This window comes from Danio rerio, chromosome 4 (assembly GCF_052040795.2).
Source record: "Danio rerio strain M-AB ecotype USA chromosome 4, GRCz13ab, whole genome shotgun sequence".
NCBI lineage: Eukaryota > Metazoa > Chordata > Actinopteri > Cypriniformes > Danionidae > Danio > Danio rerio.
This window is the reverse complement of record NC_141024.2, coordinates 67188708-67212500: the sequence shown is the minus strand read 5'-3', so window position 1 is coordinate 67212500 and position 23793 is coordinate 67188708. Positions and strand designations below refer to the sequence as shown.

At 41.2% G+C, this 23793-nt stretch overlaps 1 protein-coding gene, 2 long non-coding RNA genes and 43 other non-coding genes across 48 annotated transcripts in view; all 46 read right to left on the bottom strand.

The window, feature by feature from the left end:
• The window catches only part of LOC141381810 (uncharacterized), a 203854-nt gene extending 194593 nt beyond the window's left edge, over window positions 1-9261 (bottom strand). The window contains exons 1-2 of one of the 3 annotated variants that reach the window (XR_015942592.1): window positions 6004-9261; window positions 2925-4308 (exon numbers count right to left, since the gene is read on the bottom strand). Coding sequence is in view for 1 of the 3 variants with exons in the window: in XM_088650444.1 (XP_088506570.1) it covers window positions 7752-9062 (1311 nt within the window). In the remaining 2 variants the exon portion in view is untranslated. Of the gene's footprint in view, window positions 1-2924; window positions 4309-6003 lie in introns of those variants that run through there. The other 2 variants (XR_015942593.1, XM_088650444.1) reach the window with 2 other exon arrangements.
• Window positions 1-23793, bottom strand: part of LOC148682349 (uncharacterized) — a 771506-nt gene that overhangs the window by 729278 nt on the left and 18435 nt on the right. The gene's annotated exons all lie outside the window — the stretch shown is intronic.
• The window catches only part of LOC148682351 (uncharacterized), an 83953-nt gene that overhangs the window by 51042 nt on the left and 9118 nt on the right, over window positions 1-23793 (bottom strand). The window lies entirely within an intron of this gene.
• Window positions 379-450, bottom strand: trnah-gug (transfer RNA histidin (anticodon GUG)). The gene has a single exon. It is a non-coding gene; the product is annotated as a tRNA-His (tRNA).
• Window positions 628-709, bottom strand: trnas-aga (transfer RNA serine (anticodon AGA)). The gene has a single exon. It is a non-coding gene; the product is annotated as a tRNA-Ser (tRNA).
• trnak-uuu (transfer RNA lysine (anticodon UUU)) lies at window positions 828-900 on the bottom strand. The gene has a single exon. It is a non-coding gene; the product is annotated as a tRNA-Lys (tRNA).
• Window positions 1657-1738, bottom strand: trnas-uga (transfer RNA serine (anticodon UGA)). Its single transcript has one exon. It is a non-coding gene; the product is annotated as a tRNA-Ser (tRNA).
• On the bottom strand, window positions 1857-1929 carry trnak-uuu (transfer RNA lysine (anticodon UUU)). The gene has a single exon. It is a non-coding gene; the product is annotated as a tRNA-Lys (tRNA).
• trnas-aga (transfer RNA serine (anticodon AGA)) lies at window positions 2688-2769 on the bottom strand. The gene has a single exon. It is a non-coding gene; the product is annotated as a tRNA-Ser (tRNA).
• Window positions 3470-3541, bottom strand: trnah-gug (transfer RNA histidin (anticodon GUG)). The gene has a single exon. It is a non-coding gene; the product is annotated as a tRNA-His (tRNA).
• Window positions 9356-9474, bottom strand: LOC137493627 (5S ribosomal RNA). Its single transcript, XR_015487745.1, has one exon. It is a non-coding gene; the product is annotated as a 5S ribosomal RNA (ribosomal RNA).
• On the bottom strand, window positions 9533-9651 carry LOC137493638 (5S ribosomal RNA). Its single transcript, XR_015487744.1, has one exon. It is a non-coding gene; the product is annotated as a 5S ribosomal RNA (ribosomal RNA).
• Window positions 9710-9828, bottom strand: LOC137493650 (5S ribosomal RNA). Its single transcript, XR_015487743.1, has one exon. It is a non-coding gene; the product is annotated as a 5S ribosomal RNA (ribosomal RNA).
• On the bottom strand, window positions 9887-10005 carry LOC137493685 (5S ribosomal RNA). Its single transcript, XR_015487742.1, has one exon. It is a non-coding gene; the product is annotated as a 5S ribosomal RNA (ribosomal RNA).
• Window positions 10064-10182, bottom strand: LOC137493661 (5S ribosomal RNA). Its single transcript, XR_015487741.1, has one exon. It is a non-coding gene; the product is annotated as a 5S ribosomal RNA (ribosomal RNA).
• On the bottom strand, window positions 10241-10359 carry LOC137493672 (5S ribosomal RNA). The gene has a single exon (XR_015487739.1). It is a non-coding gene; the product is annotated as a 5S ribosomal RNA (ribosomal RNA).
• On the bottom strand, window positions 10418-10536 carry LOC137493683 (5S ribosomal RNA). Its single transcript, XR_015489355.2, has one exon. It is a non-coding gene; the product is annotated as a 5S ribosomal RNA (ribosomal RNA).
• Window positions 10595-10713, bottom strand: LOC137493694 (5S ribosomal RNA). The gene has a single exon (XR_015487738.1). It is a non-coding gene; the product is annotated as a 5S ribosomal RNA (ribosomal RNA).
• Window positions 10772-10890, bottom strand: LOC137493705 (5S ribosomal RNA). The gene has a single exon (XR_015487737.1). It is a non-coding gene; the product is annotated as a 5S ribosomal RNA (ribosomal RNA).
• On the bottom strand, window positions 10949-11067 carry LOC137493716 (5S ribosomal RNA). The gene has a single exon (XR_015487736.1). It is a non-coding gene; the product is annotated as a 5S ribosomal RNA (ribosomal RNA).
• Window positions 11126-11244, bottom strand: LOC137493727 (5S ribosomal RNA). The gene has a single exon (XR_015489046.1). It is a non-coding gene; the product is annotated as a 5S ribosomal RNA (ribosomal RNA).
• On the bottom strand, window positions 11303-11421 carry LOC137493686 (5S ribosomal RNA). Its single transcript, XR_015489045.1, has one exon. It is a non-coding gene; the product is annotated as a 5S ribosomal RNA (ribosomal RNA).
• On the bottom strand, window positions 11480-11598 carry LOC137493738 (5S ribosomal RNA). The gene has a single exon (XR_015487733.1). It is a non-coding gene; the product is annotated as a 5S ribosomal RNA (ribosomal RNA).
• On the bottom strand, window positions 11657-11775 carry LOC137493749 (5S ribosomal RNA). The gene has a single exon (XR_015487732.1). It is a non-coding gene; the product is annotated as a 5S ribosomal RNA (ribosomal RNA).
• LOC137493761 (5S ribosomal RNA) lies at window positions 11834-11952 on the bottom strand. The gene has a single exon (XR_015489044.1). It is a non-coding gene; the product is annotated as a 5S ribosomal RNA (ribosomal RNA).
• On the bottom strand, window positions 12011-12129 carry LOC137493772 (5S ribosomal RNA). Its single transcript, XR_015487731.1, has one exon. It is a non-coding gene; the product is annotated as a 5S ribosomal RNA (ribosomal RNA).
• Window positions 12188-12306, bottom strand: LOC137493783 (5S ribosomal RNA). The gene has a single exon (XR_015487730.1). It is a non-coding gene; the product is annotated as a 5S ribosomal RNA (ribosomal RNA).
• LOC137493687 (5S ribosomal RNA) lies at window positions 12365-12483 on the bottom strand. The gene has a single exon (XR_015487729.1). It is a non-coding gene; the product is annotated as a 5S ribosomal RNA (ribosomal RNA).
• LOC137493794 (5S ribosomal RNA) lies at window positions 12542-12660 on the bottom strand. The gene has a single exon (XR_015487728.1). It is a non-coding gene; the product is annotated as a 5S ribosomal RNA (ribosomal RNA).
• On the bottom strand, window positions 12719-12837 carry LOC137493806 (5S ribosomal RNA). The gene has a single exon (XR_015487727.1). It is a non-coding gene; the product is annotated as a 5S ribosomal RNA (ribosomal RNA).
• On the bottom strand, window positions 12896-13014 carry LOC137493818 (5S ribosomal RNA). Its single transcript, XR_015489286.1, has one exon. It is a non-coding gene; the product is annotated as a 5S ribosomal RNA (ribosomal RNA).
• Window positions 13073-13191, bottom strand: LOC137493829 (5S ribosomal RNA). The gene has a single exon (XR_015487726.1). It is a non-coding gene; the product is annotated as a 5S ribosomal RNA (ribosomal RNA).
• Window positions 13250-13368, bottom strand: LOC137493840 (5S ribosomal RNA). The gene has a single exon (XR_015487725.1). It is a non-coding gene; the product is annotated as a 5S ribosomal RNA (ribosomal RNA).
• Window positions 13427-13545, bottom strand: LOC137493851 (5S ribosomal RNA). The gene has a single exon (XR_015487724.1). It is a non-coding gene; the product is annotated as a 5S ribosomal RNA (ribosomal RNA).
• On the bottom strand, window positions 13604-13722 carry LOC137493863 (5S ribosomal RNA). Its single transcript, XR_015489042.1, has one exon. It is a non-coding gene; the product is annotated as a 5S ribosomal RNA (ribosomal RNA).
• On the bottom strand, window positions 13781-13899 carry LOC137493875 (5S ribosomal RNA). Its single transcript, XR_015489041.1, has one exon. It is a non-coding gene; the product is annotated as a 5S ribosomal RNA (ribosomal RNA).
• LOC137493886 (5S ribosomal RNA) lies at window positions 13958-14076 on the bottom strand. The gene has a single exon (XR_015487722.1). It is a non-coding gene; the product is annotated as a 5S ribosomal RNA (ribosomal RNA).
• On the bottom strand, window positions 14135-14253 carry LOC137493897 (5S ribosomal RNA). The gene has a single exon (XR_015487721.1). It is a non-coding gene; the product is annotated as a 5S ribosomal RNA (ribosomal RNA).
• LOC137493908 (5S ribosomal RNA) lies at window positions 14312-14430 on the bottom strand. The gene has a single exon (XR_015489040.1). It is a non-coding gene; the product is annotated as a 5S ribosomal RNA (ribosomal RNA).
• Window positions 14489-14607, bottom strand: LOC141382868 (5S ribosomal RNA). Its single transcript, XR_015487720.1, has one exon. It is a non-coding gene; the product is annotated as a 5S ribosomal RNA (ribosomal RNA).
• LOC141383139 (5S ribosomal RNA) lies at window positions 14666-14784 on the bottom strand. The gene has a single exon (XR_015488087.1). It is a non-coding gene; the product is annotated as a 5S ribosomal RNA (ribosomal RNA).
• Window positions 14877-14995, bottom strand: LOC141382867 (5S ribosomal RNA). Its single transcript, XR_015487719.1, has one exon. It is a non-coding gene; the product is annotated as a 5S ribosomal RNA (ribosomal RNA).
• Window positions 15054-15172, bottom strand: LOC141383621 (5S ribosomal RNA). The gene has a single exon (XR_015489134.1). It is a non-coding gene; the product is annotated as a 5S ribosomal RNA (ribosomal RNA).
• LOC137493963 (5S ribosomal RNA) lies at window positions 15226-15344 on the bottom strand. The gene has a single exon (XR_015487718.1). It is a non-coding gene; the product is annotated as a 5S ribosomal RNA (ribosomal RNA).
• LOC141383692 (5S ribosomal RNA) lies at window positions 15403-15521 on the bottom strand. Its single transcript, XR_015489274.1, has one exon. It is a non-coding gene; the product is annotated as a 5S ribosomal RNA (ribosomal RNA).
• On the bottom strand, window positions 23147-23228 carry trnas-gcu (transfer RNA serine (anticodon GCU)). The gene has a single exon. It is a non-coding gene; the product is annotated as a tRNA-Ser (tRNA).

The following is a 23793-nucleotide window of genomic DNA, read 5'->3' as shown; positions in this document are numbered from 1 at the left end:
ACTATAAATTAAAACTACTTTATTATTTTATGCAGCAGCCTTACATTTAAAAGGGAAACATAAGGGTGATCATACGCAAAAGGACCCCAGACTATAAGGCTAGATGTTTTCTTTCCCTTATTTCTTTATTTGTTTGGCGCATGTACTCATGTGCAATCAGAAAACTGCCCGCCTCTCCTTTCACTCCGCCCCGAAGCCCCAGCTGGCCCTCCTTGGCCCAAGGTATTCGGCGGGCCAAAAAAGGCCAGCCGCTGGCCCCAAGAAAGCCCCGCTTTGGCCCCGGAAGTGACAGTGGAAACCCCACTGGCCTTGGCTCGCCCTGGCTCGCTCGCTTTAGGCGCGATAGTGGAAACGCGGCTATTGTCACCTTGAAAAACCTGCCGTGACCCGGATTCGAACCGGGGTTGCTGCGGCCACAACGCAGAGTACTAACCACTATACGATCACGGCGAGCTATGAAACAGCCGTTGTGACCTATGTGTGGTATGTTCCTCCCTGTGATAAGCCCCTTTCTCTTCAGTGAGAACACTCTGTTGTTTTTCTCCTCCTACCAGCACAACGCTTTTCCCAAGAAACAATGGAAATGCAAACAATTGACGACTGCTGCAATTTTAAAAAGGGGGAGGACGTAGTCGGCAGGATTCGAACCTGCGAAGGGAGACCCCAATGGATTTCTAGTCCATCGCCTTAACCACTCGGCCACGACTACAAGACTGTCCGTTCCGCCATTTCTTTATGCCTAGTACACATATTGTGCATCCGGATGAAACTTTCATCAAGCGATAGCTCAACGGCAAAAGCTGTGGCTCCACAAAATGAGCGTCACACGCCCGAACAGGGACTTGAACCCTGGACCCTCAGATTAAAAGTCTGATGCTCTACCGACTGAGCTATCCGGGCACCAATAGTAATTTACAAGTAGGCAAGGTTTGGGTTGTGGTCGGCGCAGACCTTTACAGTACACTAAAGTTTACCGTGAGATGGGGTTTTAAGCTTATGGTTGGTGTGGATGTTGCTTAAACACGACAGGTTACTTTGAGGTTGGGTTTATGGTTTTTGTAGGTGTAGACATCAGTACAACACAATAGTTTGAACTTCATGTCATGTAGGAGACATTAAATAGATCAATGATAACTGCAGAATGTCTTTCTGCTGTTGTGGCAATGAATGGACACTCAACAATTGAAAAGATTCTTTCCTTGCCTTAGAACCGTGACTTGATCAGTACTTATCTACACAGCATGCTGGCATCAAAGATCCTATTTCTCTTATATCGAATCCCTAGTCTTCCACACTTTAGGAAACGTAAACATTCAGGACGTGCCATTAGCACAGCCTGCACTAAAAGAAGGCTGGAGGTAACGGATGGCAACACAGAGTGCGACACCAATGTCACCTTGAAAAGCCTGCCGTGACCTGGATTCGAACCGGGGTTGCTGCGGCCACAACACAGAGTACTAACCACTATACGAGCACGGCGAGCTACGAAACAGCCCTTGTGACCTATGCGTGGTATGTTCCTCCCTGTGATAAGCCCCTTTCTATTCAGTGAGAACACTCTGTTGTTTTTCTCCTCCTACCAGCACAACGCTTTTCCCAAGAAACAATGGAAATGCAAACAATTGACGACTGCTGCAATTTTAAAAAGGGGGAGGACGTAGTCAGCAGAATTCAAACCTGCGCGGGGAGACCCCAATGGATTTCAAGTCCATCGCCTTAACCACTCGGCCACGACTACAAGACTGCCTGTACTGCCATTTCTTTATGCCTAGTACACATATTGTGCATCCAGATGAAACTTTCATCAAGCGATAGCTCAACGGCAAAAGCTGTGGCTCCACAAAACAAGCGTCACACGCCCGAACAGGGACTTGAACCCTGGACCCTCAGATTAAAAGTCTGATGCTCTACCGACTGAGCTATCCGGGCACCACAACAGTAATTAACAAGTAGGCAAGGTTTGGGTTGTGGTCGGCGCAGACCTTTACAGTACACTAAAGTTTACCGTGAGATGGGGTTTTAAGCTTATGGTTGGTGTGGATGTTGCTTAAACACGACAGGTTACTTTGAGGTTGGGTTTATGGTTTTTGTAGGTGTAGACATCAGTACAACACAATAGTTTGAACTTCATGTCATGTAGGAGACATTAAATAGATCAATGATAACTGCAGAATGTCTTTCTGCTGTTGTGGCAATGAATGGACACTCAACAATTGAAAAGATTCCTTCCTTGCCTTAGAAGCGTGACTTGATCAGTACTTATCTACACAGCATGCTGGCATCAAAGATCCTATTTCTCTTATATCATATCCCTAGTCTTCCACACTTTAGGAAACGTAAACATTCAGGACGTGCCATTAGCACAGCCTGCACTAAAAGAAGGCTGGAGATAACGGATGGCAACACAGAGTGCGACACCAATGTCACCTTGAAAAACCTGCCGTGACCCGGATTCGAACCGGGGTTGCTGCAGCCACAACGCAGAGTACTAACCACTCTACGATCACAGCGAGCTACGAAACAGCCGTTGTGACCTATGTGTGGTATGTTCCTCCGTGTGATAAGCCCCTTTCTCTTCAGTGAGAAGACTCTGTTGTTTTTCTCCTCCTACCAGCACAACGCTTTTCTTAAGAAACAATGGAAATGCGAACAATTGACGACTGCTGCAATTTTAAAAACAGGGAGGACGTAGTCAGCAGGATTCGAACCTGCGCGGGGAGACCCCAATGGATTTCTAGTCCATAGCCTTAACCACTCGGCCACGACTACAAGACTGCCTGTACTGCCATTTCTTTATGCCTAGTACACATATTGTGCATCCAGATGAAACTTTCATAAAGCGATAGCTCAACTGCAAAAGCTGTGGCTCCACATAACGAGCGTCACACGCCCGAACAGGTACTTGAACCCTGGACCCTCAGATTAAAAGTCTGATGCTCTACCGACCGAGCTATCCGGGCTCCACAACAGTTATTTACAAGTAGGCAAGGTTTGGGTTGTGGTCGGCGCAGACCTTTACAGTACACTAAAGTTTACCGTGAGATGGGGTTTCAAGCTTATGGTTGGTGTGGATGTTGCTAAAACACGACAGGTTACTTTGAGGTTGGGTTTATGGTTTTTGTAGGTGTAGACATCAGTACAACACAATAGTTTGAACTTCATGTCATGTAGGAGACATTAAATAGATCAATGATAACTGCAGAATGTCTTTCTGCTGTTGTGGCAATGAATGGACACTCAACAATTGAAAAGATTCCTTCCATGCCTTAGAAGCGTGACTTGATCAGTACTTATCTACACAGCATGCTGGCATCAAAGATCCTATTTCTCTTATATCGAATCCCTAGTCTTCCACACTTTAGGTAACGTAAACATTCAGGACGTGCCTTTAGCACAGCCTGCACTAAAAGAAGGCTGGAGATAACGGATGGCAACACAGAGTGCGACACCAATGTCACCTTGAGAAACCTGCCGTGACCCGGATTCGAACCGGGGTTGCTGCGGCCACAACGCAGAGTACTAACCACTATACGATCACGGCGAGCAACGAAACAGCCCTTGTGACCTATGTGTGGTATGTTCCTGTCTGTGATAAGCCCCTTTCTCTTCAGTGAGAACACTCTGTTGTTTTTCTCCTCCTACCAGCACAACGCTTTTCCCAAGAAACAATGGAAATGCAAACAATTGACGACTGCTGCAATTTTAAAAACAGGGAGGACGTAGTCAGCAGGATTCTAACCTGCGCGGGGATACCCCAATGGATTTCTAGTCCGTCGCCTTAACCATTTTTTTTTTTTTTTTTTTTTTTTTAAAACATCAGTTCAGAAGCATATTAAAATATCATTTACAAACATTTCTTAAGACATTATGTTGGTATTAAAACAGGAAAACAACAAGCATAATCATTCTGGCAAATCTATTTTCAAACCATCTAGTGTGTACATAATATAAGGAGTATTCAACATAAACGTTTTGTAAAATTCAGTCTCTTTTTCTTCCATTCTAAAATATTGTTCCACAGTTTTAATATAGTTTTCCAGTTTTTTTTATACATTTTCCATAACTCTATTTTAGCATTTTTATTTTTAACAATGTTTCTCCTTTCCCAAATTACAGTTCTTGCAACTGATAAAAACAAATTTGCAATTCTTGTCTTACTTCCATTAAAACCAAATAAAAATATTTTATACCATTCTGTGTCCTCCTCAATCTGCTCTGTTTCACTTGGCATCATTTGTTTCATCATTTCTTTTAACTTTGCCATAAATGTATTTAATTCAACACATTTTAAAAACAAATGCATAATACCTTCATTTTCCAGTCCACATATTTTGCATAATGCATTCTCACTGCTTCCGATTTGTGCCAGTTTTGTTTCAGTGAAAATAACATTATGTCTGATAAAATAATCCAACATTTCAATTTTTGCATCTAAATATTTCCATTTTAAATTCTTCCAGATTCCCTCTTCATCTATTTCCACAAAGATTTTTTTCCAAAATTGTTCTGAAACTGGTCTTTTATGCACTTTGTTTCTGAAACAAATGTAGAAATTTTTAAGAACACATTCTTGAAAATCCTTCTCCTTTTCCTTTAAAAACACTTTTACATTATCATTGCTTTCATTATTTTGTTCAATTTTTACTATCCATTCTTTAGGTAATGCACTTTTCACTATTTCAAATTGTTTTACCAGAGTTTCTCTTTTGATATCTTTCCCAATCCCATCCATGGCATCCACAATTACTTGGCTTGGTAAAAACCCTTCTTTAATCTCATATAAAACATCCTTAACCTGACATACACCTGCTTCCAACCAATATTTAAAATATACTTCTTTCTCTTGTGTTAAAATATTACCATTTAAAAACAAAGGTTGATTTAATAACATGTTCCTCCCTTCAGGTTTAAAATCAACGTGATTTAAAAACTCACTCCATGCCTGTAAAACTTCTCTATAAAATTCAGGAATCCCAGTTATCATGCTTTGTTTCAGTTTCATCCATAAAATATCATCATTCATATTAAAACCCCCACATTTGTTAAGATAAAACCTCATTACATGTTTCCATTCGGCTTTAAATTCTTTATTTAAATACTTTTTTATTACTTTGACTCTCATGCTTTTCTTTCTTGTCTCTGGGTCTAACAAACCTAACCCCCCATCATCGGTTGCTCCAATTAATACATTATATGCAATTCTTGGTGGTTTTCCTTCCCAGATAAAACTCAATAAACATTGTTTTATTCTCTGCTCATGCCAGTGATCCATAGGGGTAACTCCTAACACATACCACATTTTTGACAACATCAACGTATTTATGATTAAAACTTTACCTTTCAGATTGACTCTTCTTTGTTTCCACCATTCTAATCTCCTTTCCATTCCTCCGATAATTTCATCCCACATTATCTCCTTATCTCTTTTCCCATTTTCTCCAAAGGTTATCCCTAAAATCTTTATTTCTTTCTGGTCTTTAAATTTAAAAACATCCGGTAGAATACATGCATTGCCTAATCTCATGACTACAGTTTTTTCCATGTTTACTTTAGCACCTGATCCATTACAATATCTTTCAATGATTTTCATTGCATTTATCACACTTTGTATATCTTTTAAAATCAGTGTAGTATCGTCTGCATATTGATAAATTTTCTGTTCTTCTTCTGTTTCTACAATTTTAATTCCATGTATTTCTTTATCTCTTATTATAGCTGATCCTAGAGCTTCAGTCACTAGACTGTACAGCTGTGCAGAGAGAGTGGACATCCCTGTTTTATGGATCGTGTTACATTAAAACAGTCTGTAATAAAACCGTTAACTTTAATACGACTAATAGCTCCGTTGTATAAACACTTGATCCATCTTAAAAAATTATTCCCAAAACCAACCTTATTTAAAACCTCAAATAGAAAATTGTGTTCAACTCTGTCAAATGCTTTCTCGAAATCTACACTTATTACATATCCATTTTTTCTCTTTTCTTTCATGTATTGTATTACATCTCTTATACTGCTAATTATGTCTGTGATATCTTTCCCTTTTACGCCATATGCCTGACTAGTTTTGATAATATCGGGTAAGACCTTTTTAAGTCTATTTGCTAATACCTTGGCTAAAATCTTAAAATCTGTGTTTAGCATTGTTAGGGGTCTAAAATTCCTCAAATCATTTTTCTCACCTTTTTTCTTATATATCAGTTTCACTAAACCAACTCTCATTAAATGCGTTGTTTCTTGTTTTTTAAAAACTTCATCAAAAATTTCCTTTAAAATTGGTGCTAAAACATCCTTAAAAACTTTGTAAAACTCAGATACTAATCCATCTAATCCTGGACTTTTCCCATTACTTAATTGCATAATAGATTCCTTTATTTCTTCTATTTGTATTTCCTCATCACACATCTTTTTATCATCCTCTGTTACCTTTCCCTCAATTTGATCCAATAAATTTTTTTCTTCTTTTTCATTTATTTCACCTTTTTTAAAAAGGCTTTCATAAAAATCTCTAACTTCCTTTAAAATATCCTGTGTTTCTTTTATTTTTTCTCCATTTTCTTTTTTTAATTCTCTTATAATTTCTCCGTTACCCTTACTTTTCTCTAAATTGAAAAAGAATTTTGTACATTTCTCTCCATCCACAATATATTTGGCTCTGCTTCTGATCATCGCACCTCTACATTTTCTTTCTTCTATTTTTCGTAATTCCTCCTCCAGAAACAGTATTCTCTCTATATCTACCTTTTCTTGATTTAAACTGTCATTTAATTCCTTTCTAACCTCTACTTCTTTATGTGCTTTTGCTTTTTGTATTGATTTACTCATTTTAATCGTATACTTTTTAATTTCATATTTTGTGTTATCTCACCATATTCTTTTATCTTCATGATACATCTCATTTTGTATTTCAGTATTTATTAAGTCCACTATTGCCTTTCTATAAGGTTCTCCTTTTAAAATTTCTGTATTTAAAATCCATATCCCTTTTCCTCTTTTAGTTTCATTAAAATCAATCTTCATTAATAAAAACTTGTGGTCGCTTAGCGTTGTTTCTTTAAAATAAACACTCTGTATAAAATCACCCAGTTTTTCCTTGCATAAAATAAAATCAATCCTACTTTGCTTTAAGTTACCATCTACTAACTGTCTTCTTGAATATTCTCTTTTTCCTTCATTCCCTACTCTCCATATGTCCACTACTTTGTGCTCTGCCATTAGTTTCTGCAACTCTTTTCTCCCAGTGTCATTCCTAAAAACCATGCCATCCGCTAAATCAATTCTATTAAAAACCGTGTTAAAATCTCCTATTAAAATAGTTTCGCCCCATAAAATCATAAGATCATTTATTCTGTTAAAAAAGTCCTTCTTTTCTTTTTCTGCTACTGGAGCATGAATGTTACATAATGTCATATTATTTTCTCTCATTCTAATAGCAAGGCATTTCCCCTCTTTATCATTGTATAGTTCTTCCACATCATTCTTTATATCTTCTTTGACTAAAATAGCGACCCCTCTTCCCATCCTTCCATCACCATTATTATAAAATATTTGCCCCCTCCATCTTCTTTTAAAATCTTCCATCACACCATCATTCCAATTAGTCTCTTGTAAACAAATTAAGTTTTGTTTTTTGCATAGTTCCTTTACCTTGTCAAATTTTCCAACATTTAAAAGACCTCTTGTATTAAAACTAACACAATTAAAAACCATTAAAAGAAAAGATAAAAATAAAAATAAATATTTAAAATACATTACTCATCTTCCCCTCCTTCTAAACTCCTTAACACATTGAACATATTAGCTTTGGCCTTTTTTCTAACATTGTCCAAATTTGGTTTTACCTTTAGTGTTCTTCTTCTTAAATTCACTTTCATACATTTGTCCATATTGTCCACCTTTGCATCTTCTTCATAATCCATGTCTTTGTTTTGCTCAATTTTTTCTTGTCCATTTTCCTCCATGTCTGAAAACTCAATTTCCATCATTTGATTTCCTCCCTCCTTCGTTTCTCCATCTTCATTAAAATCCACAACTTCTCCAGTGTTATTCTTTAGTTGTTCTATTTCTCTTTGCTGTGTTGCTTCTTCCTCCTGATCTCCTTCAAGTTTTGCATCTTCCTCCTTATTTCCTTCTTGCACCTGTCTGTCCACCTGTTTTTCTTTTTCTCCTTCCTTCCCTTCCATCCAACATTCACATTTATCTAAGAATTCTGCACACTCCGAGCATCTGACAGTGGTGCACGATCGTGCAAAATGCCCCCATTCTCCGCATCTGTAGCACTTGAAATTAGGACAGTCTTTCAGCAGATGGTCCGGGCTCATGCACTGCCTACAAGTTTTCACTTGCCGACTGTGCATCACCCGGAAATGCTGTGGTCCTTCGGCTGTTTCTAGCCTCGTGCTATAGGGCAGTGATGCCACCTCCTTCGGGAACCTTACTTTCAGGAACCTCGTCCCATCTTCGATGTCAGTGCCCGGGTAGCATCTTCTTTTAATTTTTGTTAGTGGCTCAACACCCCATCCTTCCAATTTTTCTACAATTATACTATTTTCCAGGTAGACAGGCAGGTGCAAGAAGGAAACTACATAATCTCGGTTGTGCAAACTTTTAACTTCACAGTTCACTCCATTAATTGTTAGTCCTTCTAAAAGTTTTTCACACTCCTCTTCTTTTTCCATGGTCAGTTCATATTCTTTGCCTTGTCTGGGTCTGAGCGCCAACATTTTCCCTTGTCCACATTTTTCCATTATCGCTTTAATAACATCTTCTGCCTTTACCTCAAGTACGTTTTCCACATTTATAATCACCGTAGCCTCCTTCAAGTATTTTCTCTCCGCAAACTTACTTTTTTCAGTTTTGTTTCCATTTCGTGGTCGTTTATCCAGTCCATTTTCGTTAGCCTTGCTTGTTCCTCCTGCCAGTCCGTTGTCGTTTGCCGTGCTTGTTTCTCCTCCTAATCCAATGTCGATAGCCTTTCGCGTTCCTCCTGCCAGTCCATTATCTTTCACCAGTCGAGTTTCTCCTGCCATGTCCGTGTTTGTTGCCGTGCATCCGTCCGCCATTGCTTACTCCAAAAAAAGAGTTCCAAATGAAAAAAATAAGTTCCTCCCGAACAGCTAATGCTGTTGGGAGGAAAATAAACTTCACAAAAACAAAAAAAACAAATTAACTCTAATACTTTACAAATCAAAAAGAAAATAAACAAAGAGTAGGGAGAGCCTTTCTCTCCCAACTGCAGCCAAACACTTCCTGGAATGTACCAAGTTCGAGGATTTCCAGGGTGGTGTGGCCGTAAGCGAAAGAGGCTGTCAAGCGTTGGCTATTTAAAGCAGCTGCCAAATGAAGCCCTTCGAAAAGCTTACAGCACCTGGTATTCCCAGGCGGTCTCCCATCCAAGTACTAACCAGGCCCGACCCTGCTTTACTTCCGAGTTCAGATGAGATCGGGCATTTCCAGGGTGGTATGGCCGTAAGCGAAAGAGGCTGTCAAGCGTTGGCTATTTAAAGCAGCTGCCAAATGAAGCTCTTCGAAAAGCTTACAGCACCTGGTATTCCCAGGCGGTCTCCCATCCAAGTACTAACCAGGCCCGACCCTGCTTTACTTCCGAGTTCAGATGAGATCGGGCATTTCCAGGGTGGTATGGCCGTAAGCGAAAGAGGCTGTCAAGCGTTGGCTATTTAAAGCAGCTGCCAAATGAAGCACTTCGAAAAGCTTACAGCACCTGGTATTCCCAGGCGGTCTCCCATCCAAGTACTAACCAGGCCCGACCCTGCTTTACTTCCGAGTTCAGATGAGATCGGGCATTTCCAGGGTGGTATGGCCGTAAGCGAAAGAGGCTGTCAAGCGTTGGCTATTTAAAGCAGCTGCCAAATGAAGCACTTCGAAAAGCTTACAGCACCTGGTATTCCCAGGCGGTCTCCCATCCAAGTACTAACCAGGCCCGACCCTGCTTTACTTCCGAGTTCAGATGAGATCGGGCATTTCCAGGGTGGTATGGCCGTAAGCGAAAGAGGCTGTCAAGCGTTGGCTATTTAAAGCAGCTGCCAAATGAAGCACTTCGAAAAGCTTACAGCACCTGGTATTCCCAGGCGGTCTCCCATCCAAGTACTAACCAGGCCCGACCCTGCTTTACTTCCGAGTTCAGATGAGATCGGGCATTTCCAGGGTGGTATGGCCGTAAGCGAAAGAGGCTGTCAAGCGTTGGCTATTTAAAGCAGCTGCCAAATGAAGCACTTCGAAAAGCTTACAGCACCTGGTATTCCCAGGCGGTCTCCCATCCAAGTACTAACCAGGCCCGACCCTGCTTTACTTCCGAGTTCAGATGAGATCGGGCATTTCCAGGGTGGTATGGCCGTAAGCGAAAGAGGCTGTCAAGCGTTGGCTATTTAAAGCAGCTGCCAAATGAAGCACTTCGAAAAGCTTACAGCACCTGGTATTCCCAGGCGGTCTCCCATACAAGTACTAACCAGGCCCAACCCTGCTTTACTTCCGAGTTCAGATGAGATCGGGCATTTCCAGGGTGGTATGGCCGTAGGCGAAAGAGGCTGTCAAGCGTTGGCTATTTAAAGCAGCTGCCAAATGAAGCACTTCGAAAAGCTTACAGCACCTGGTATTCCCAGGCGGTCTCCCATCCAAGTACTAACCAGGCCCGACCCTGCTTTACTTCCGAGTTCAGATGAGATCGGGCATTTCCAGGGTGGTATGGCCGTAAGCGAAAGAGGCTGTCAAGCGTTGGCTATTTAAAGCAGCTGCCAAATGAAGCACTTCGAAAAGCTTACAGCACCTGGTATTCCCAGGCGGTCTCCCATCCAAGTACTAACCAGGCCCGACCCTGCTTTACTTCCGAGTTCAGATGAGATCGGGCATTTCCAGGGTGGTATGGCCGTAAGCGAAAGAGGCTGTCAAGCGTTGGCTATTTAAAGCAGCTGCCAAATGAAGCTCTTCGAAAAGCTTACAGCACCTGGTATTCCCAGGCGGTCTCCCATCCAAGTACTAACCAGGCCCGACCCTGCTTTACTTCCGAGTTCAGATGAGATCGGGCATTTCCAGGGTGGTATGGCCGTAAGCGAAAAAGGCTGTCAAGCGTTGGCTATTTAAAGCAGCTTCCAAATGAAGCACTTCGAAAAGCTTACAGCACCTGGTATTCCCAGGCGGTCTCCCATCCAAGTACTAACCAGGCCCGACCCTGCTTTACTTCCGAGTTCAGATGAGATCGGGCATTTCCAGGGTGGTATGGCCGTAGGCGAAAGAGGCTGTCAAGCGTTGGCTATTTAAAGCAGCTGCCAAATGAAGCACTTCGAAAAGCTTACAGCACCTGGTATTCCCAGGCGGTCTCCCATCCAAGTACTAACCAGGCCCGACCCTGCTTTACTTCCGAGTTCAGATGAGATCGGGCATTTCCAGGGTGGTATGGCCGTAGGCGAAAGAGGCTGTCAAGCGTTGGCTATTTAAAGCAGCTGCCAAATGAAGCACTTCGAAAAGCTTACAGCACCTGGTATTCCCAGGCGGTCTCCCATCCAAGTACTAACCAGGCCCGACCCTGCTTTACTTCCGAGTTCAGATGAGATCGGGCATTTCCAGGGTGGTATGGCCGTAAGCGAAAGAGGCTGTCAAGCGTTGGCTATTTAAAGCAGCTGCCAAATGAAGCACTTCGAAAAGCTTACAGCACCTGGTATTCCCAGGCGGTCTCCCATCCAAGTACTAACCAGGCCCGACCCTGCTTTACTTCCGAGTTCAGATGAGATCGGGCATTTCCAGGGTGGTATGGCCGTAAGCGAAAGAGGCTGTCAAGCGTTGGCTATTTAAAGCAGCTGCCAAATGAAGCCCTTCGAAAAGCTTACAGCACCTGGTATTCCCAGGCGGTCTCCCATCCAAGTACTAACCAGGCCCGACCCTGCTTTACTTCCGAGTTCAGATGAGATCGGGCATTTCCAGGGTGGTATGGCCGTAGGCGAAAGAGGCTGTCAAGCGTTGGCTATTTAAAGCAGCTGCCAAATGAAGCACTTCGAAAAGCTTACAGCACCTGGTATTCCCAGGCGGTCTCCCATCCAAGTACTAACCAGGCCCGACCCTGCTTTACTTCCGAGTTCAGATGAGATCGGGCATTTCCAGGGTGGTATGGCCGTAAGCGAAAGAGGCTGTCAAGCGTTGGCTATTTAAAGCAGCTGCCAAATGAAGCACTTCGAAAAGCTTACAGCACCTGGTATTCCCAGGCGGTCTCCCATCCAAGTACTAACCAGGCCCGACCCTGCTTTACTTCCGAGTTCAGATGAGATCGGGCATTTCCAGGGTGGTATGGCCGTAAGCGAAAGAGGCTGTCAAGCGTTGGCTATTTAAAGCAGCTGCCAAATGAAGCACTTCGAAAAGCTTACAGCACCTGGTATTCCCAGGCGGTCTCCCATCCAAGTACTAACCAGGCCCGACCCTGCTTTACTTCCGAGTTCAGATGAGATCGGGCATTTCCAGGGTGGTATGGCCGTAAGCGAAAGCGGCTGTCAAGCGTTGGCTATTTAAAGCAGCTGCCAAATGAAGCACTTCGAAAAGCTTACAGCACCTGGTATTCCCAGGCGGTCTCCCATCCAAGTACTAACCAGGCCCGACCCTGCTTTACTTCCGAGTTCAGATGAGATCGGGCATTTCCAGGGTGGTATGGCCGTAAGCGAAAGAGGCTGTCAAGCGTTGGCTATTTAAAGCAGCTGCCAAATGAAGCACTTCGAAAAGCTTACAGCACCTGGTATTCCCAGGCGGTCTCCCATCCAAGTACTAACCAGGCCCGACCCTGCTTTACTTCCGAGTTCAGATGAGATCGGGCATTTCCAGGGTGGTATGGCCGTAAGCGAAAGAGGCTGTCAAGCGTTGGCTATTTAAAGCAGCTGCCAAATGAAGCACTTCGAAAAGCTTACAGCACCTGGTATTCCCAGGCGGTCTCCCATACAAGTACTAACCAGGCCCAACCCTGCTTTACTTCCGAGTTCAGATGAGATCGGGCATTTCCAGGGTGGTATGGCCGTAGGCGAAAGAGGCTGTCAAGCGTTGGCTATTTAAAGCAGCTGCCAAATGAAGCACTTCGAAAAGCTTACAGCACCTGGTATTCCCAGGCGGTCTCCCATCCAAGTACTAACCAGGCCCGACCCTGCTTTACTTCCGAGTTCAGATGAGATCGGGCATTTCCAGGGTGGTATGGCCGTAAGCGAAAGAGGCTGTCAAGCGTTGGCTATTTAAAGCAGCTGCCAAATGAAGCACTTCGAAAAGCTTACAGCACCTGGTATTCCCAGGCGGTCTCCCATCCAAGTACTAACCAGGCCCGACCCTGCTTTACTTCCGAGTTCAGATGAGATCGGGCATTTCCAGGGTGGTATGGCCGTAAGCGAAAGAGGCTGTCAAGCGTTGGCTATTTAAAGCAGCTGCCAAATGAAGCTCTTCGAAAAGCTTACAGCACCTGGTATTCCCAGGCGGTCTCCCATCCAAGTACTAACCAGGCCCGACCCTGCTTTACTTCCGAGTTCAGATGAGATCGGGCATTTCCAGGGTGGTATGGCCGTAAGCGAAAAAGGCTGTCAAGCGTTGGCTATTTAAAGCAGCTTCCAAATGAAGCACTTCGAAAAGCTTACAGCACCTGGTATTCCCAGGCGGTCTCCCATCCAAGTACTAACCAGGCCCGACCCTGCTTTACTTCCGAGTTCAGATGAGATCGGGCATTTCCAGGGTGGTATGGCCGTAGGCGAAAGAGGCTGTCAAGCGTTGGCTATTTAAAGCAGCTGCCAAATGAAGCACTTCGAAAAGCTTACAGCACCTGGTATTCCCAGGCGGTCTCCCATCCAAGTACTAACCAGGCCCGACCCTGCTTTACTTCCGAGTTCAGATGAGATCGGGCATTTCCAGGGTGGTATGGCCGTAGGCGAAAGAGGCTGTCAAGCGTTGGCTATTTAAAGCAGCTGCCAAATGAAGCACTTCGAAAAGCTTACAGCACCTGGTATTCCCAGGCGGTCTCCCATCCAAGTACTAACCAGGCCCGACCCTGCTTTACTTCCGAGTTCAGATGAGATCGGGCATTTCCAGGGTGGTATGGCCGTAAGCGAAAGAGGCTGTCAAGCGTTGGCTATTTAAAGCAGCTGCCAAATGAAGCACTTCGAAAAGCTTACAGCACCTGGTATTCCCAGGCGGTCTCCCATCCAAGTACTAACCAGGCCCGACCCTGCTTTACTTCCGAGTTCAGATGAGATCGGGCATTTCCAGGGTGGTATGGCCGTAAGCGAAAGAGGCTGTCAAGCGTTGGCTATTTAAAGCAGCTGCCAAATGAAGCCCTTCGAAAAGCTTACAGCACCTGGTATTCCCAGGCGGTCTCCCATCCAAGTACTAACCAGGCCCGACCCTGCTTTACTTCCGAGTTCAGATGAGATCGGGCATTTCCAGGGTGGTATGGCCGTAGGCGAAAGAGGCTGTCAAGCGTTGGCTATTTAAAGCAGCTGCCAAATGAAGCACTTCGAAAAGCTTACAGCACCTGGTATTCCCAGGCGGTCTCCCATCCAAGTACTAACCAGGCCCGACCCTGCTTTACTTCCGAGTTCAGATGAGATCGGGCATTTCCAGGGTGGTATGGCCGTAAGCGAAAGAGGCTGTCAAGCGTTGGCTATTTAAAGCAGCTGCCAAATGAAGCACTTCGAAAAGCTTACAGCACCTGGTATTCTCAGGCGGTCTCCCATCCAAGTACTAACCAGGCCCGACCCTGCTTTACTTCCGAGTTCAGATGAGATCGGGCATTTCCAGGGTGGTATGGCCGTAAGCGAAAGAGGCTGTCAAGCGTTGGCTATTTAAAGCAGCTGCCAAATGAAGCACTTCGAAAAGCTTACAGCACCTGGTATTCCCAGGCGGTCCCAAGCTTACAGCACCTGGTATTCCCAGGCGGTCTCCCATCCAAGTACTAACCAGGCCCGACCCTGCTTTACTTCCGAGTTCAGATGAGATCGGGCATTTCCAGGGTGGTATGGCCGTAAGCGAAAGAGGCTGTCAAGCGTTGGCTATTTAAAGCAGCTGCCAAATGAAGCACTTCGAAAAGCTTACAGCACCTGATATTCCCAGGCGGTCTCCCATCCAAGTACTAACCAGACCCAACCCTGCTTTACTTCCGAGTTCAGATGAGATCGGGCATTTCCAGGGTGGTATGGCCGTAAGCGAAAGAGGCTGTCAAGCCTATTTAAAGCAGCTGCCAAATGAAGCACTTCGAAAAGCTTACAGCACCTGGTATTCCCAGGCGGTCTCCCATCCAAGTACTAACCAGGCCCGACCCTGCTTTACTTCCGAGTTCAGATGAGATCGGGCATTTCCAGGGTGGTATGGCCGTAAGCGAAAGAGGCTGTCAAGCGTTGGCTATTTAAAGCAGCTGCCAAATGAAGCACTTCGAAAAGCTTACAGCACCTGGTATTCCCAGGCGGTCTCCCATCCAAGTACTAACCAGGCCCGACCCTGCTTTACTTCCGAGTTCAGATGAGATCGGGCATTTCCAGGGTGGTATGGCCGTAGACGAAAGAGGCTGTCAAGCGTTGGCTATTTAAAGCAGCTGCCAAATGAAGCACTTCGAAAAGCTTACAGCACCTGGTATTCCCAGGCGGTCTCCCATCCAAGTACTAACCAGGCCCGACCCTGCTTTACTTCCGAGTTCAGATGAGATCGGGCATTTCCATTTTTTTTTTTTTTTTTTTTTTATTATACTTTTCAAAATTCATACAATTCTCTTATTTATACATATTTCACTTCAGACAAAACATTAAAAAGGTCCTTATTACATCATATCTTCACAATAACACATATTAAATATAAAATGTTGCAAGTAGAACTCCTTAAAGGGTATAATCACATTTTTAAAAAGGCATTTTCATTCCTGTGTCATTTAAAATCTTTGAAACTTCTTGAGTAAAAACATCATAAAAAGCCTCCTGCATGTCCTCCAACTTAAAATAATAAAACAGACATTCAACATATTTCTCCACCTTCCTCTTAAATACATTCCACGCATCTAATACAGCTTTTTCCTTTTTTGCAGCAACTCTTCTCTCCCATATTGCACTTTTCATTAACATCACAAGTAAATTTATGAGCTTTTCATTATTACATTCTTTGTTCACTCCCAACATCAACACCTTTTCCCACTCAAGTTCGTCATCTCTTTCTCCTTTCAAAGTTAAAATAATGCTTTTGCATTTCTCATTAAAATCTTTCAACTCATTACAATATAAAAACAGGTGTAAGAATCCTTCATCTGCATCTTGACATACTTTACATGTGACACTTTCCTCCATCCCTATTTTGTTTAAAATTATATCTGTAAAAACTGCTTTATTTCTGATCAAATATTCCAAATTCTCCACTTTTGACTGTACTAATTTGCCCTTTATATTAGCCCATATGTTGTCTTCATTTACATCTTTAAACATCCGTATCCAGTACTCATTTGCACGCGGTTTCTTAAAAACCCCATCTCTAAAAAACCCATAAATCATTTTCACAGTACTATCTTTCAAGTTCCAATATTTCTCTCCAAATCTTACAATCATATCTTTACTATGTTTATTTTCTTCCATATTTTCTATTCTTGTTAACCATTCTGCAGGTATGGCATTTTTGATTATGTCGTATTCCTTTATTAAGTTTTGTCTGTTAAAATCCTCCTTCGCTTCATCCATTACGTCAATAACATACTGTACCGGTAAAAATCCTTCCTTAAATTCATATAAAACATCCCTTACTCTTGTTATTCCCACCTCCCACCATTTCCTAAAAAACACCACTTTCTCTTGATTAAGAATGCCACTGTTTAAGAATAAAGGCTGATTTAAAATGTTCTCGCGTCCTTGTATGTTAAAATGTACACAAGTTAAAAATTTCCCCCATGCTCCAATCAATTCTTTATAAAAATCTGGTAGACCCTCTGTCATGAATTTTTTCATCCTCATGTATAAAATATTATCTCCCAAATTAAAATTGCCACTTTTACTTAAAAAATATTCCATTGTTCTTTTCCATGCTGCCTTATTGTCTTCATCCAAATATTTCCTTACCATTTTTACTCTTAAACTGTTTTTTCTTTGCTCCACGTCTATTAAACCTAGACCCCCTTTGCCTACTTCTCCAATTAACGTTGCATATGCTATTCTTGGAGGTTTCCCTTCCCATAAAAAATCTAAAAAACATTGTTTCAGCCTTTTTTCCATCCACAGTGGCATTGATGACACATATAAAATATTCCATAATTTAGAAACCATTAAAACATTCAAAATTAAAACCCTCCCCTTTAAAGTTAAAGACATTAATTTCCAAAACCTCAGCCTCCGTTCAATCCCTCCTAAAATTTCCTCCCACATGGTTACTTCTGCTTTCTTTTCATCCCTCCCAATTACAATGCCTAAAATTTTTATTTCATCCATTTCCTTAAAAGTAAAATGTCCAGATAAAGCCTCAGTTCTCCCAAATCTCAAATACCCTGTTTTATCTTCATTTATTTTAGCCCCTGACCCCTTGCAAAAATGCTGTACTGTTTCCATTGCTTTCTTTACACTTGCCAGCTCTTGTAGTATTAATGTGGTATCATCAGCATATTGAAATATTTTATTCACTCCCCCCTCTACCTCTATTCCTTTTATTCTGTCCTCGTGCTTCACAGCTAATCCCAGTGGTTTTGCAACTAAAGCATATAAAAGTGCAGATAACGGACAACCCTGTCTGATTGACCTTCTTATCTTAAAACAGTCTGTTAAAAACCCATTGCATTTTATCCTTGTTACCGCTCCTCTATATAAAATCTGAACCCACTTTATAAAATTTTCCCCAAAACCAAAACTCTTTAACACTCCAAATAAAAAGTCATGCTCCACCCTATCAAAAGCTTTCTCGAAGTCCAGACTAATTAAAAAACCATCTTTTTGCTTATCATTTATATATCTAATTGTGTCTTTAATACTCATAGTTGTATCCGCAATGTCTCGTCCTTTTATACTATATGCTTGGTTTGTTTTTATTATGCTTGGCATCACTTCTTTTAGTCTATTAGCCAAAACTTTGGCTAAAATCTTCAAATCAGTATTAAGCATTGTTATAGGTCTATAGTTTTTTAAATCTACTTTATCCCCCTTTCCTTTGTATATCACCTTCATTAAGCCCATCCCCATTCTTTTATTTATCTCACCATTCTCAAAAATCTCATCATATACTTCCTTTAAAATACTAGATAAAATATATTTAAAAACAATATAAAATTCACTTCCCAACCCATCTATTCCTGGACTTTTCTTTTTGTTTAATCCACTAATTGCTCTTTTTATTTCTTCTTCTCTTATCTCCTCGTCACATTCTCTTTTTTCCCCTTCTTCTACTCTTGATTTTATTAGATTTAGTAATTCCCCTTTTTCTTTTTCTTTTATTCCCTCTGTGCAAAACAATTTCTCATAATATGATCTTATTTCTTCCAAAATCTCCTCATGTTGTTCTACTACGTTCCCATTTTTGCTCCTTATTTCTCTAATCATTTCTGACTTCCCTCTTCTCTTCTCTAGATCAAAGAAAAATTTAGTGCACTTTTCCCCCTCTACTGTAAATTTTGCTTTACTTCTTAATCTTGCACCTTCAAATTTCTCCTCCTCCATTTCATTTAATCTTCCTTGCAGTTCTTTAATCTTTTGTATATTTTTTCCATTCTCATTTTTCAATTCGTTTTCTAGTTTTTCTTTCAGCTCCTTTTCCTTATATTTTTTACAATTTTGTAATTGTCTACAATATTTTATCGTAAACTTTTTAACTAAATACTTCACATTCTCCCACCACATTCTTTTGTCCTCATTATAGATTTCATTCCCTTTTTCCTTTTGAATAATTTCCTTTACACTTAAAACATAGTCTTCATTCTTTAAAACCGCTGTGTTTAAAACCCATACCCCTGGCCCTCTTTTCACATTACTCCAGTCTAGCTTCATAAAAAGTGGCTTATGGTCACTCAGACTTGTTTCTTCATATTTAATCTTGTTTATAAACCCTTCAACATTTCTTGTGCATAAGATAAAATCTATTCTTGTTTGACAACAAAAATTCCCCACTATCTGTCTTCTTGAGTACTCTTTTGTCTGTTCATTCCTTTCTCTCCACACATCAATTAAATTCATTTCCTCCATCAATATTTTTAGTTCTTTTCTTCCCTTATCCGTTTTAAAAACCATTCCCTCAGCCATTTCTAATTTACTAAAAACAGTGTTAAAATCACCCATGATAATAACTCTTTCGTGTTTCTTTAAATAATCTCTAAGTACATTAAAATACTCTTTCTTTTTGTTCTCCTCTGTTGGGGCGTGAACATTCACCATAATTACTTTTTTCTTTTCATACTCCATTTCACATATCATACACTTCCCCTCTTTGTCATTATAGATTGTTTTACATAAAACCCCACTGTTTTCTTTTAATAAAATTGCAACTCCTCTCCCTAGCCTCCCATCCCCATTATTGTATAACATTTCCCCACTCCACCTTTTTCTTATTTCGTTCATACATTCTTCCCTCCAGTTTGTCTCTTGTAGTAAAATCACATCTTCTCGTTTACACATTTCTTTCACTTTTTCAAATTTCCTGATGTCTAAAAGCCCTCTTGCATTAAAAGACACAATTCCTAAAACCATAAAAAATATAAAAACATTCATAAAAGACATAAAAACATTCATAAAAAACATCTTCTCAGTCCATGTCTTCCAAGCCCTTTAGCAACTCATACTTATTTGCGCATTCAATTTCTTCATCTTTTAGCAGTTTTTTTCTTGCAGTCTCTAAATTAGGTTTTATCTTTAACGATCTTCTTCTTTTTGCTGATTTCCCCTGTGTCTCTTTGTTTCCATCCTTTTGTAAATGTCCCTCTAAATCGGCTTGCTTGTCAATACTTTGGCCTTTTGTCTCCTCTGTGTCCAATGCCTTTTGAAAACTGTCTGTCATGTCCATTTGTGTCCAAAATGTGTCTTCCTGTTGTCCTTGATTTAAGTCTTTATTATTCGAATCGCTCAATTCTGCTGCTTCCAAAACACTCTTTAAACTGTCAGTCATATCCATTTGTGTCCATGTTGTCCCTTCCTGTTCCGTGACTCTGTCTATTCCATTAGTCTCATTCTCTTGTAGTTTTTCACTTTCAGATTCTGTTCTTTTTTCTTGTGTTGTTGTTTTGTCCTCTGACTGGATATTGTCTCCTTCATACATCTGCCTGCCTACCTGCTGCTCTACCTCCTCCTCCTCTTCCCCCATCCAACATTCACATTTATTTAAAACCTTATTACAATCCGGGCACTTCACAGCAGTGCAAAACTTTGCAAAGTGCCCCCTTTCCTCGCACTTATAGCACCTAAAATCAGGACAGTCTTTTACCACATGATCTGGGCTCATGCACAGCCTGCACGTTTTCACCTGATGACTGTGCATCACCCTGAAGTATTGTGGACCTTCTGCTGTCTCTATTCTTGTGCTGTACGGGAGGGACGCCACTTCTTTGGGGAATCTGGTTTTCACAAACCTCGTCCCATCTTCAATATTTGTGCCCGGATAAAACCTTCTTTTAATTTTTGAAATGGGACAAACTCCCCAATGATCAAATTTGTCTAAAATATCTTTATCAGCAACATAGACAGGCAGATGCATGAAGGAGACAACATAATCACGGTTTTGTAGCCTCTTAACTGCACAGTTTATCCCTTTAATAGTCAATTCGTCCGTTAACTCATCAGCATCTTCCTCTCTTTCAAGTGTTACTTCATATTCCTTGTTGTGTTTTGGTCTTACAGCCAAAATCTTTCCATCCCCAATCCTCTCCGTCACTGCTTTAATTACATCCATTGCTCTCACCTCTGTTGCTTGTCCTATTTCCACTGTTACAGTTGCTTCTTTTAGATAAATCCTTTTCCTTGCTTCCTTCTCCGATTGGTTTGGTTCTCGTTGTCGTCTGTCCAGTCCATTGTCATTTGCCTTCTCAACTCCGTCCGCCATTGCCAGGTCTGTCACCGTAGATCCGTCCATTGCAAAAAAAAACTAAATAAAAAACACTCCTCCCGAACAGCTCACGCTGCTGGGAGGACAAACTAAACAAACAAACAAAAAAAAAGTTTAACCAAAATGTATTTAAGACAAAAACAAAAATAAACAAAGAAAATCTGGTGAGCCTCTCTCACCAACTGCAGCCAAACACTTCCTGGAATGTACCACTATCACACATGCACAGGGTGGTATGGCCGTAAGCAAGAGAGTCTGTCAAGAGTTGCCTATTTAAAACAAGCGCAGCACCAGGGACCGAGCGCAGCTCAGTTGGCATCGACACAGCACCGACAGAAACAATGCCCTTGAAGGCGAGAAAAAATAATGGCAGCGAAGCTGTGACACGGGGAAGTCTATCAGCTGCCAAATGAAGGACTTCGAAAAGCTTACAGCACCTGGTATTCCCAGGCGGTCTCCCATCCAAGTGTAACAGGTGTACTATATTTATTTATTATTGGACCAGACAATAAAACCAGAAGTTTACAAGGTAAGTACAAGGAGGTGGGGGTGAAACTGAGCAATAACCAAAGACAAACTGAATTTTTTAAATACAAAAATAATTTTACTTTAGATTGTAAGAATTTTTTCATTTTTGTATTTGTCTTAGTAAACAATACTTACATCAGTAACATAACTATTTATACACAACCCCAGGGTGCACCCACTTTACAATTATTTTAAATCAAACACAAATCACAATAAATGAATTCAAGTTAAAACAAAAGAAACCATAAATTAACACAAATAAATCAGTGTCGTTGTTCACTCTAAAATTGGTGAAATCAGTTCAATTCAGATAAAGTTCTGTTTTTTCCCCGTCAAGAAAATCAGTCCTTAGAGCTGCATTAAAAAATCGCAGTCCAATAAAGGAATTAACTTTTTGGCAAATTCTTACTTTATCCGGTGAAATGAGGATAAATTGAAATATGTGTACTTCACAATTTTCCAGGTCGACGTAGGAGGCTCGCCATCAATACAAGGAATCCAGTGAAACTGGGAAAATGTCCTCAGAAAAAAACCTGGCCTGATCACAGACCAGAATATATAAATAAGTTTAATATGTTCAAAATAATTTCAAAAACATACAAATTATACAACACGTAGAACAAATAAAACACATATACACACATGTATACCATAAAATGAGCTAATATAATGGAATACCTGTCAAATTCGCGATGTCTATATCACTCTATGGTCTTCTCACACACACGCGATTGCAAAATGGCGTCAGCGCACAGTAAACGCAATGCAACATGCAGTCTGACTTCAACACACTCTTAAATACACTAACACTTTTGCAGGTACAACTTGATTTAGTACAACTACAATCACTTTTAAACTGTTTGGGAATCTTAACATACTGTATTTTAATCTTTTTGTTCAAGTTTGCTCCTCTATTATTCTGCCAACCGGTCTCGTCTCTGCTCTCTCTCTGTGGCAAGCTGGAAGGGGCGGAGCTAACAACCCGCTCTTACGATTGGTTGTTACTTTACCTCAAACTACATTTGTATACATGAATTTTATTTTGTTTATCATATTTATAAAGACTTGTAGATATAATAATAATATGATTATACTTTAACTATTTCACTAGGGTTACATATGTTTCTGCAACTATTGTCGGTAAGATGACTTTCAGTTTTGCCATATGAATGACAGAGCATAAGAACGACAAGAATGGGATTTGATGGACTCGGCCACCTCGTTATGTATGTACTCACTTTCCGGATATGGGCTGGACTATAGGATTTCTGTATGTATTTGCTGCTATTTTTGGTAAAGATGATTTTAAATATTGCAACAACATCCTTCAAAACGACAAGAGCGTGCGAGTAAAACACCTTCCACGGAAGCACCGGCCTCTTTCAAATGCCAAAGCATTTGAACAACAAGGATGGGATTTGATGGACTCTTCCACCTCGTCATGTATGTACTCACTTTCATGATGGGGGCTGGACTATGGCATATGTTTGTATTTGCAGCTATTTCCGATAAAGTTGACATAAAATTTAGCAACAACATCCTTCAAAACGCTAAAAGAGTGAGAGAATTTCTACAGAAACACCATGATCTCTCAAATGCCAGAACATATGAGCGACGAGGATGGGATTTGAACCCACGCGCGCAGAGCACAATGGATTAGCAGTCCATCGCCTTAACCACTCGGCCACCTCGTCACATACTATCCTTCTTCTATGGGGGAGGCCCTACTGTGGCACATATTTGTATATGTTTGTTTCTGCAACTATTTTCGGTAAGATGACTTTCAATTTTGCCGTATGAACGACAGAGCAAATGAACGTAAAAATGGGATTCGATGGACTCGGCCACCCCGTCATATTTGTACTCACTTTCCTGTTGGGGGCTGGACTACGGCATTTCTGTATATATTGGCTGCTATTTTCGGTAAAGATGACGTTAAATTTTGCAACAACATCCTTCAAAACGATAAGAGCGTGCGAGTAAAACACCTTCCACAGAAGCACCGGCCTCTTTCAAACGCCAGAGCTTTTGAACGACAAGGATGGGATTCGATGGACTCTTCCACCTCGTCATGTATGTACTCACTTTCATGATGGGGGCTGGACTATGGCATATATGTTTGTATTTTCAGCTATTTTCGATAAAGATGACATCAAATTTTGCAACAACATCCTTTAAAAAGCTAAAATAATGAGATTAAACGAAATTCTACAGAAACACCATGATCTCTCGAATGCTGAATCAAATGAGCGACGAGGA